This window comes from Bufo bufo, chromosome 2, assembly GCF_905171765.1.
Source record: "Bufo bufo chromosome 2, aBufBuf1.1, whole genome shotgun sequence".
Classification (NCBI taxonomy): Eukaryota; Metazoa; Chordata; class Amphibia; order Anura; family Bufonidae; genus Bufo; species Bufo bufo.
The window spans coordinates 757,513,071-757,525,193 of NC_053390.1; the positions used below are offsets into that span (position 1 = coordinate 757,513,071).

At 43.4% G+C, this 12,123-nt stretch overlaps 1 protein-coding gene across 2 annotated transcripts in view; it reads left to right on the forward strand.

The window, feature by feature from the left end:
* CCDC149 (coiled-coil domain containing 149) overlaps positions 1-12,123 on the forward strand; it is a 58,813-nt gene that overhangs the window by 36,848 nt on the left and 9,842 nt on the right. For both annotated transcript variants that reach the window (XM_040419022.1, XM_040419021.1), the window contains exons 7-10: positions 1,209-1,281; positions 4,597-4,681; positions 5,683-5,827; positions 7,096-7,172. In XM_040419022.1, the coding sequence (XP_040274956.1) occupies positions 1,209-1,281; positions 4,597-4,681; positions 5,683-5,827; positions 7,096-7,172 (380 nt within the window). The remainder of the gene's footprint in view (positions 1-1,208; positions 1,282-4,596; positions 4,682-5,682; positions 5,828-7,095; positions 7,173-12,123) is intronic.

Here is a 12,123-nt window from a genome sequence, read left to right on the forward strand (position 1 = left end):
CAGTATACGGGCATCGGCGCTGTGGAGCGGTGGGGTTTCTGTCCGTGCCTCCATGCATGCACTACTTTTTTGCGGTGCGGACCCCATTCAAGTGAATGGGTTCTGCGTCCGCATGCGGCAGCCTTACTGTCGGTGCCCATGCATTGCGGACCGCAGCATGAGCCGTAATGTTGAGCAGCTGCAGCCCAAGCCAAGTGGTGGAGTCTGTTTGATTCACTGCGTGGAATGAAGAGCCTAGAGATCATGTATAGGAGGACTCCCTAGCACACAGTATTGAATGGACTGCAGGGAAGGACATACGGATGTGGACAGCTGACTTCAGCTTTTTTTTTCTTGGTGGACTCCTAGAAATGAATGGGTCCATGTGTGATCCGCAAAAAAATGTGGATCCAAAATACTGTCACGTGCCTGAAGCCTTATGGTCACACCACTCACACTACAGAAATTGCCTGCTTGAACTAGTGCTGATGCTGCTGTAATAACAGGACTTTTTTTGTATCTAGCAAGTTCCTGCTATACACGCACACACGCAGAGATTGTAATTCTCTCTTTTGATTGGATATTCAAGTTACTTTAGGTGGATCGATCAGTTGATTCATCTTCTACAGTATCTTCTTCTCCAGCTAACATCAGCAACAAAAAAGTAAAAGGCTGCAGTAATTAAAGTCCCCTGCTTTTTTTCTCCATTTGGAAATTAATGGGGTTGCATATTTACCCTTTGTGTTCTGTGCCTGCCTGTCAGGAGTGGTCTTTAACCAGCTCTTCTGGGAGAGATAACGGCTAATGCTCAGCTCCATGCTGTTATAAACGCCTGTCTGCTGAATGCATTACTGATGGCTTGAGTGAAAAAATGGGATAAAATGCTGTAATTAAGGATGTCTTCTGGAAAGCAAAAATTGGCAAAATTATCGTGATGTCATGTTGTGACCCCACCTTGCTGTGTGAATGCAGCTGAAGTAGCCATTTCTTCTGCAGTAAACTAGCTTTGTGGATGTGAGTGATGTCCATCATTGAGGGCTACATAAGGACAGCCATGATGAACACAGGTTGTTGGAGAATCCTATTCATTTTCTGAAGTCTGCAGAGAGGCCTCGGGTTGGTTCTCCGTCTCTCGCCTTCTGTGCACGCTGTTATTGTTTTATCATTCTTGTGTTTCCCATCCCACGCCCTAGACCTACGGAATGAGATCCAATCTTATTTTTCTCCAGATATTTACAAGAGAGATTGAAACAACTGCAAGAAGACATTAATCTGCAGAAAAGCAACATTGTCAAATACAAGGTAAAGAAACCATTTTTTTGAAAATGCATTGAGAAATGAAATGTGTTCAAATTGAAAGCAATTGTTTGGATTTCGTGCACTTGATGTCTTGCTTTTGTGTCGGTTTGTGACACAGCATCACATGTCCATACTCTTAGGTGGCAACTCAGGATAAACCCACAGGCAGCGGCTCCAGGGGTTTTATGAAGAAAATATGACTGATATCATATGAGTTTTGTGTGACAAAGGCAGGTTTACAGTATGAACTATGTAAAACAGTCTACAGAATGTCTTTGCTTTATTATTTTAATCATGTTTATTCCATTTTTTTTAAACCTTTTACATTTTCTAACATTTTTATTTACGCTTTCTTTTTTTTTTTTGGCTCACCTAATTATTGTTAGAATTTATGGGGATACCTGCCATCAATTTTAAAGAACCAGAAAACCCTTTAACATGTTTTACCTCAGGGCAACCTTGATGGTCTTTGTTGGGCCCAGGGTCTGTCTTAACATCCGGCACACTATGGGAGGGAGGGCTCGGGCAGAGCGTGTAGACAACCTTTTCTTGATACTGTTAAGTTTCTCCAATCTCTGTCGTGGTTGTAGCGGGTCAGCTGTCATTCAAAATGTACTAAAATACAGGAGCCTTTTTATGTTCTTTTTATACATCTCAGGAGGTGTGTCCTTTCTGCTGCAGCCCTCTCCTTATCACAACAAGGAAGCATATCCTTTCTGCTGTAGATCTGATCTTATCACGGCTCAGAAGTTGTGTCCTTTCTGCTGCAACCCTCTCCTTATCACAACTTAGGAAGCATGTCCTTTCTGCTGTAGATCTTTCCTTATCACGGCTCAGAAGGTGCCTCCTTTCTGCTGCAGCTCTCTCCCTATCGCAGCTCAGGTGGCGCGTTCTTTCAGCTGCAGCTCTCTGCCTATCACAGCTTAGGAGGAATGTCCTTTCTGCTGCAGCTCTCTCCCTGTCAGGGTGTGTTTGTGTCTGCTGCAGCTCTCTCTCTGTCACACTTAGGAGGAATGTCCTTTCTGCTGCAGCTCTCTCCCTGTCACAGCTCAACGGGTGTGTTTTTTCTGCTGTGGCGCTCTCTGTTGCCTGCAGAGGTAGATTGCTCTATATCACTACCTTTGCCTCCTCTTTAGAAGAAGCTTTACAAATGCCGCCCTAGAGGGAGAGCCCTGCTCTAGATAAGAAGGACAGCCGGCAGTCTCCGCACAGGAGAGGGCTTCAAGCTCCTGTGTATGATTCTCCCTCCACCTCTGTGTGAGTCTCCTTACACAGTACGAGCTCTTCTCTCCATAGAGAAGGCATTTTCTGTTCGCCGTCAAGAACATCAGTCATCCCTTCTAAAAGAAGATCCGGCTGATGGCACAAGTGTGACCTTTTCATTCAGCTCAGCTGGTGAACGTGCACATTACTTTACAGAATTAACACCAGGGGGCGCCATTATAATGACGTATATATCACAACTAGAGTTGAGTGAACACCTAGATGTTCGGGGAGTTCGGCCGAACTTTAAAAAAAAGTTCGGGTTCGGGACACGAACTGGATCCGAACTTGGACCCGAAGTCAATGGGGATCCGAACTTCACTTTATTATTTTCCGTTATAACCATGTTAAAAATAATAGTATTAGCTTTTTCAGATCTGAGTTTTCACGATCGTGAAAACTCAGATCCGACAGTATATTCTAACAGAGGCGTTCCCATGGTGATGGGGACGCTTCAAGTTAGAATATACTAAGAACTGTGTACATAACTGCCCCCTGCTGCCTGGCAGCACCCGATCTCTTACAGGGGGCTGAGATCCGCACAATTAACCCCTCAGGTGCCGCACCTGAGGGGTTAATTGTGCGGATCTCAGCCCCCTGTAAGAGATCGGGTGCTGCCAGGCAGCAGGGAGCCGTTATGTCCACAGTTCTCAGTATATTCTAACTTAAAGCGTCCCCATCACTATGGGGAACGCCTCTGTGTTAGAATATACTGTCGGATCTGAGTTTTCACGATCTAACTCAAATCCGATGGTATATTCTAACATAGAGGCGTTCCCATGGTGATGGGGACGCTTCAAGCTAAAATATACCATCGGATTGGAGAAAACTCTGATCCGATGGTATATTAATATTACCCGAACACCGAACCCGAACTTTTACTGAAATGTTCGGGTGCCGAACACCGTAAAGTTCGGTACGAACCCGAACTTTACAGTTCGGGTTCGCTCAACCCTTATCACAACCTGAACATTTTGTACGTTTTTCGTGCTGAATTTTGACACTTTAAAAAAACAAACAAAAAAAAAAAAAAACACTTTAAAAAGCAATGCACACTAAAAGGCCATTTATAAATGTCTTCCTAGGTCTCCTTGTATTACAGGGTTGGTGACATTTAGCAATAGCAGGAATACCGTAATACTTGTCTGCCTTATTCTAGGTTTCCACACACCTTATTGCCAACAAGCAAAACGTGTCTAAAACAGAAATGTAACGTCCCATCTGAGCAATACTACCTTTTTATGTTTGGATAAAGTTACAGAAAGTCCTAAATTTCACAAAGATGCGGCCAATGTGTCATAGCAGTATAACAGCTTCCTTCATTATAAGTGTGATCCTGCGCAGGATATCTCGCCCTGGTTATATCACTGCAGTCATTTCACACTACACCTTCATGTCCTCAGCTCTGCGGGATTGTACTTAATACATAGGGGGCCTCCAGGGACAATACAAGAGGTTTAAAGGGGGTTTCCAAGTACCCAGAGTTATACTCCCTTTGCTAACTGTCTTAAAGTACTGTTTTTTCCCATAGTTTTAGGGTAAGTACTAGTATCCATGTAAGATTCTAGAGTGGTTTAGTGGCAATTTATCTATAATTTTATCTACTCCAAAAGGTCCAAAATCCTTCCTAGGGTCAGAACTCGTAATGATCTCCATTCACCTGCTTCCTTTCATTCAGTGAACTACTTACATGATAAACTTCTATTTGCCTGTAGATGCCACTAGAGGGAGCTCACTGCACCGGGGTAAACACGGCTGCCATGACTCACTGATAAATCAGTACGTGGTGTGCTCCACCTAGTGGTGGCAGAAAGAATTATGATTTAACTCTGTGTTTTTTAAGACTCTACGAAGTTGGACTTTAATTTACCGAAATACATTAGAAGAATGAAATGTAGACTAGAATTGGTACGGGGCATTAAGCGTTATTTTCTAGATGAAACTCTCCTGTCATGGTGGATGTGATGTTCTAGCAGCCAGTTAGATCGCTCCCATTAGTTTCCATCATGTCTTTTTGTTCCTTCTACATGAAGTGACCCTTCGCTTGTATTTCAGAATGCACTGGAGAAGAGGAAGAATTCAAAGTCAAGTAGCAAGTCTAATAGCAGTGCCCTGACTGGGGTGCTGTCTGCCAAGCAAGGTACTGGGCACTAAATACAGATATTTTGTGTCTCGTAAGGGTTATGTTCAGATCCTCTGGAATGTCTTCAATATTTTTGGCTGCTCAGGGTCTGCTTCTGTCTAGCCCTTTAATGTCCCATACACGCTGACTGCCGATTGGTCTGTCATGTGACATCTACACCGCTGAGCAACCGTAAATGGGATTCATTAAAGGGCATCTGTCAGCAGTTTTGTACCTATGACACTGGCTGACCTGTTACATGTGCGCTTGGCAGCTGAAGGCATCTGTGTTGGTCTCATGTTCATATGTGCCCGCATTGCTGAGAGAAATTATGTTTTATTATATGCAAATGAGCCTCTAGGAGCAACGGGGGCGTCGTCATTACACCTAGAGGCTCTGCTCTCTCTGCAACTGCTGAGCCCTCTCCACTTTGATTTACAGCGCCAGGCGTGAAGACATTTAAACTGCCTAGCCCTGTCAAAGCGGAGAGGATGCAGCAGTTGCAGAGAGAGCAGAGCCTCTAGGTGTAATGACTACGCCCCTGTTGCTCCTAGAGGCTTATTTGCATATAACAAAACCATCATTTTTCCCAGCAATAAAGGCACATATGAACATGAGACCAACACAGATGCCTTCATCTGCCAAGTGCACATGTAACTGGTCAGCCAGTGTCATAGGTACAAAACTGCTGACAGATGCCCTTTAAAGGGGTTCTGCAGTTTTTTTAAATTGATGATCTATCCTCTGGATAGATCATCAGCCTCTGACTGGCGGTGGTCCGACACTAGGGACCCCCGCCAATCAGCTGTTTGAGAAGGCAGCGGCGCTCCAGCATATGAGCCCTTATTGTCAGGATCAGTCGGATAGCAGTGATATACCAGAGTACCCCTTTATTTGGTTCATTCAGCTATGTTAGCGACCTATTTCCAGCCTGCATTACTTTCATGGCATTGAGTCGCCGGACGGATTGAACATCTCGCTTTATTATCCGTCACCAGCTACTCCTTTGTTTTGTGCAGTTCAGGAGCTGTTGTCCGAGGGTCAAGGCTGCAGTCTGCCTGCTACTCCACAGTCCATCTCTGATCTCAAGTCGCTGGCCACAGCGCTGCTCGAAACTATTCACGAGAAAAACATGGTGATCCAGCACCAAAGACAGACTAACAAGTAAGTGCACTCTTCCCCCCCGGCCTCCTGTTGACGGTCACTGCCGCTCCCCGTCTGTACGGGAAACCTGGAACAGCATCCAAGATGTTTCATCACACTCTGAGGCCCAGACACTTATTCTGAGAATTTTCCTTCAGACGAGGTTACTCTGCAGGATCCGGAGTACTGTTGGCATATTTGGGCTGCGTGAATCTGTAAGCTAACAAATAAAAATGACAGCTTGTATTTTTCTATTGAATCTGGAAATGTGGTCCCAAAACATAATTTAAAGAGCTATTCATGAAATTGATGAACTATCCTCTGGGTGGGGGAGGTCAGGCTCTCAGCACCCCTGCCGGCAGATAACCTGCGACCATCATAAAAAAAAATCCAGCATATTTCCATTTAATAGGGTGTTGTGTTTACATGTACAGGTTTTTTGATGCAGTTTTTGAAGGCAAAACTAAGAATGGATCCAAAAAGGAGTAGATGTCCTTTATGCTTTTTTGATCCTTTGATGATCCACAACTGATTTTTTGCCTTTACAAACTGCATCAAAATAGTCTGATGACAGCCTTCACATATGAATATACCCGTAGAGCTGGTTGTCCCAAGATTTAGAATTTAGGTGATAAGTGTCCCGTCATTGGGACCCCCAGCCTAGTATGGGACTGCTGGTTGACGAGTTGCTCTACTGCAATGTCTGGCAGTCCCATAGAGATGAATGGAGTGATGTGCTGCTTCATTTATACAGCGGGAAACAGGACCTGCGGTCTCATGATCCTGGGGGTCCCAGCAGTGAGACCCCCGTCGATCAGACAGTTATCACTCATCCCATGCCACAGTGATGGCTAACCTCCGACACTCCAGCTGTGGTGATACTACGACCCCTAGCATGCGCCATTCATTTCTATGGAGTTCTGAGAACAGCCAAGCAAGTGTGCATCTTGGGAGTTGTAGTTTTACCTCAGCTGGAGTGCCGGAGGTTAGCCATCACAGCCATATGCCATAAGTGCATGAAAGGTGGGTCCTTCAGCTGTCAGGAGAACAGCTTTCAATCCCATGATAGACCTCGGCTAAAGGAGCCAGCACAAGCGCTGCCACCTCTCCATTGATTTCAGTGGTAAAATGTCTGCTTTGAATTGGTGAACAGAAACCGACACCTGGCTTAGTAGTGCAGCTTGTGACCACACATCCGATTCTGTCCCTCAATCAAGCACCTCATGTATATCTTCTTTTGAAAACCATTTTGATCTTATAAAATCTGACCGTTTCTTCGCATCCTCCAGGATTTTAGGGAACAGAGTGGCGGAGTTGGAGAAGAAGCTGCGGACGCTGGAGGTGTCTGGATTATGGAGTCTCCCTGGTCAGTACTTTTTCATATTTATTTCATATACTTGCGTTATATAGGTCACAGCAAACATGACCGATGTCGGTGAAAGCCGTGGCTGAGGGGTTCTCTCTTAGAAGGTGTTTGTTATGTACAGTATATGCCTCAGGCCAAGCTTTACACGAAGCACATTGCTATTATTCCAACTGAGAATGTCTGAACATAGCAATAACCTCCCTGGCCAAAAGGCCAAAATGATGCGGTGCTATCGATTTGTGACATTTTTCTTGTCCAGTCATTCTCAATGTTTGACCTGTAGCCATTGTGTTCCCTCTAAGGTGCGCGGCCGCGCATCAATTATTGTGCCCCCGCTCACCACTTTATAATGTCGGCTCCGGGCCGGCCACAGTCATCATGATGATGACTTCTTCATCAATACGTTCAGTGTGCGGCTCAGCGGGGCGCCGCCTCCACATATTGCCGCGCTACTGCTGCCTCCTCCTTCTTTTTCTGACCGGAAGAGGACTGAGCAGCACGCAGCAGCAGGGCAAGGGAACGTGGAGGTGACGCTATCTTATAGCCTGAGGGCGGCTAAAGTGTCAGGGACAGGGGGAGACGCTGCCTGCAAAGTGAAGACATTAAAATCTCCCTGATTGTTCCCATAGATCGGGCGGGAGCAGAGTGCAGGGTAATTGCAGAGCTTCATCTTCCATTTAGTTGAACAGGACACTTCATCTTTTAATGTTTGCAAAGTGAGGAAGGCTTCAGGCTTTCACTGCATGTCTCCCACACAACATTGCCATTCCCTTCATATCCCAGTGCCTCACTCTGCCCTCAGCATGGTATGTAGCTGGAGGGAGAAATCGTGGCCTTACCACTATCTAGGGTACAGTAGGCAATCTCCACAGCACATACCACAGGGCTGTGCAGCACCTTCTTCTTCTGCAATACAGAAGAAGCTGCAGTAAAGAAAAGTCAAAGTTCAAAGGAGACCACAATTTTTATTTATTTATTTATTTTATACACTCATATAGCGCTACTATATTCCGCAGCGATTTACAGACATTAGCATCCAGCTGTCCCAAGTGGAGCTCACAATCTAAGTTCCCCATCAGTATGTTTTTGGAGTGTGAGAAAAACCAGAGAACCAGAAGGAAACCCAGACAAACACAGGAAGAACATACAAACTCAATGCTGATGTTGTCCTTGGTCGGATTCGAACCTAGGAACCCAGCGCTGCAAGGCACTGATCCACCGTGCCGCCCACAATGTTGTCTTTATAGTGTTAAACAAACTATTCACTCAATGAAGGACAAAGGCATATTCCATGTTCACCATCATATAACCAAGTGCAAAATAATAATTGTAACTTATATAATACTGCCTCTATGTACAAGAATATAACTACTATAATACTGCTCCTACGTACAAGAATAGAACTACTATAATACTGCCTCCTACATACAAGAATATAACTACTATAATACTGCTCCTACGTACAAGAATATAACTACTATAATACTGCTCCTACGTACAAGAATAGAACTACTATAATACTGCTCCTATGTACAAGAATATAACTACTATAATACTGCTCCTACGTACAAGAATAGAACTACTATAATACTGCTCCTATGTACAAGAATATAACTACTATAATACTGCTCCTACGTACAAGAATAGAACTACTATAATACTGCTCCTACGTACAAGAATAGAACTACTATAATACTGCTCCTACGTACAAGAATAGAACTACTATAATACTGCCTCCTACATACAAGAATATAACTACTATAATACTGCTCCTACGTACAAGAATATAACTACTATAATACTGCTCCTACGTACAAGAATAGAACTACTATAATACTGCTCCTATGTACAAGAATATAACTACTATAATACTGCTCCTACGTACAAGAATAGAACTACTATAATACTGCTCCTATGTACAAGAATATAACTACTATAATACTGCTCCTACGTACAAGAATAGAACTACTATAATACTGCTCCTACGTACAAGAATAGAACTACTATAATACTGCTCCTACGTACAAGAATAGAACTACTATAATACTGCCTCCTACATACAAGAATATAACTACTATAATACTGCTCCTATGTACAAGAATATAACTACTATAATACTGCCTCCTACATACAAGAATAGAACTACTATAATACTGCTCCTACGTACAAGAATAGAACTACTATAATACTGCCTCCTACATACAAGAATATAACTACTATAATACTGCTCCTATGTACAAGAATATAACTACTATAATACTGCCTCCTACATACAAGAATAGAACTACTATAATACTGCCTCCTACATACAAGAATATAAGTACTATAATACTGCCTCCTATGTACAAGAATATAACTACTATAATACTGCTCCTATGTACAAGAATATAACTACTATAATACTGCCTCCTATGTACAAGAATATAACTACTATAATACTGTTCCTATGTACAAGAATATAACTATTATAATACTGCCTCCTATGTACAAGAATATAACTACTATAATACTGCTTCCTATGTACAAGAATATAACTATTATAATACTGCTCCTATGTACAAGAATATAACTACTATAATACTGCTCCTATGTACAAGAATATAACTACTATAATACTGCTCCTATGTACAAGAATATAACTACTATAATACTGCTCCTATGTACAAGAATATAACTACTATAATACTGCTCCTTCTTGTTTGATTGTCCTATCGCCCACCTTTGACTAAGCATTGCCCATCTCTAAGCCGACCACGCTCAGCAGCGGTCAAGGCTTAGAGGGAACACTGCCTGTAGCCTGTAACAGGGAAGATGCTTCATTATAACGGGATAGGCACATAATAATCCTTTTTCTGTCCTAGTCATTTGTAAGTTAGCTCTCATCCAGGAGCCTCTTTAGTGTCGCCTGTTGGAAGTAGCTAGCCTATATGTCAATGTCCAACGCTTTAACAGACCATAAGGAAAGGACACCCATCTGCAAAACGCTGTTTCAGGGTTTCTGCCTCTCATCTGTGCAGAGCAGGGTTGGCTAGGTGAGAAGACATTGACGTTGCTCTAGTGGGATACTGTTCCTTCTCATGGAGAATTCCAGTTGGTATAGCTTCCAGTGATGGCTAACCTCCGGCACTCCAGCTATGGTGAAACTACGACTCCCAGCATGCTCCATTCATTTCTATGGAGTTAGTTCTGAAAACAGCCAAGCAAGTGTATATCTTGGGAGTCATAGTTTTACCACAACTGGAGGTTAGCCATCACAGGTGGGCTATGCATTTTGCTTGCTGCAAGGCCTGTTAACAGGTTGGACATCCTACATCCAATAGGTGGCACTAAAGAGACACTGATCTTCCTCTGGGATTGGAGATATTTTATATATCCTTGTCCCAGAAGGCATTGCATGGTCTATACGACTCCCTACACCAGGGATGGCCAACCTGAGGCTCTCCAGCTGTTGCAAAACTACAATTCCCAGCATGCCCCGACTTCCTACAGCTATTGGCCTATAGCAGTGCATGGTGGGAGTTGTAGTTTTACAACAACTAGAGCCGCGGATTCGCCATGGCTGCCCTACACCAACTAGTAGCCTCCACAAGGAGAAGCCTAGACCTCCCTAGACTTCAGTCCTAGCAAAACAGAACAGTGGCACACATATCTGTAACTAACCTGCCGCATGCGACCTTTTCCTTATGATTCCCCCAGAGGTTGTCACCCAGTATCTCTAAACTTCTGAATGGTTATTGTCATTCAGAAGTCCAGGAAAGCTGGGTGACAATTTTTGGAGGAGACGCTACGTAGATTCATTTTCCATGTATAATCTTTAATATTGTTGACTAAATTACATGTATCCTGTTTTACTTATGATTCTCTTTTTCCTCCCTTTTCTGCTTCATTGAGGCCTCAGCTACAATGTGTCTGTGGGACTTGGGCGTAGGTTCAATGTTTTGTATATACTTTGTATAATATTAATTGTGTTATCTTACTCACCTTGGTAGAGGCTGGTATCATTAAAGGGGTTGTCCAGTTTCAAAAATTCATGTACCCTATTACTGAATTAAACAGAGGAGGTCTGGTACTCAGGTTCCTCATCTCTTGGCTAGAGTAGAGTGTGGCTACAAAGAGCATCTCTCACTTTGGAGGACCTGTTCTGTCCTCCATTACATTCCTTTGATTTGAATAGGTGCATTGTAATACTTAAATTCCCCTGTGGAGGAGCTGCAGAGAACTTGAAAAGGGGCTCTTCTAATACGTAGAGACTGCTCAAAGCGGACAACAACTCCTTTAAGCTGGCCAAACATATTTGATGACCCTTTTAGCTTATTCCAGCAGCCTCTCGCCTCCATATTGCAGGAACTGGCCATCATATGTGTCCACTATTTGCTTAAAATTTATGACAAACCCTAATAGTGGCCACACACCTAAACGAGTGTTCAGCCGCCAGCTATTCCTCCTGACCCGCCCATACACATGAACACTCGGTTCAGCATTCATGAGTTCTCTTTAGGTAAAGGGGTATGAGTTGCTGGTAGAACAAGGGATTGGGTTTGCTGAAGTTCAACATGCTTGATCCTCCACCGACATCTGCCAAATGAATGTCCACTGAGTATATAATATGTTTGGTTCCTGGGTGAAGGACACAGTTTCTCGTTTTGGGTGAAATGGTGACATATCAATGTAGGATGCCAGGTGGATGCATCCAGTTGTGGTCCAGGTGAAGGTGTAACACACTGGTGAGCTATACTGTATACCAGTATAATATCTGCACATAAAGGTGTGAACACAACTTGATTTGTCCTGCCGCATCCCAAAGCAATGGCAAGTTCCTCCACCAATATGGCAGCATCCTCTGCAAGATTATGGATATTGTCATGTAGCTCTACCTTTACCACCATGTCTTCTTTAATTTGGTTATTCACCATTTCATCAGAGAATAGCGGCTGTTAAAAAATAGAACATG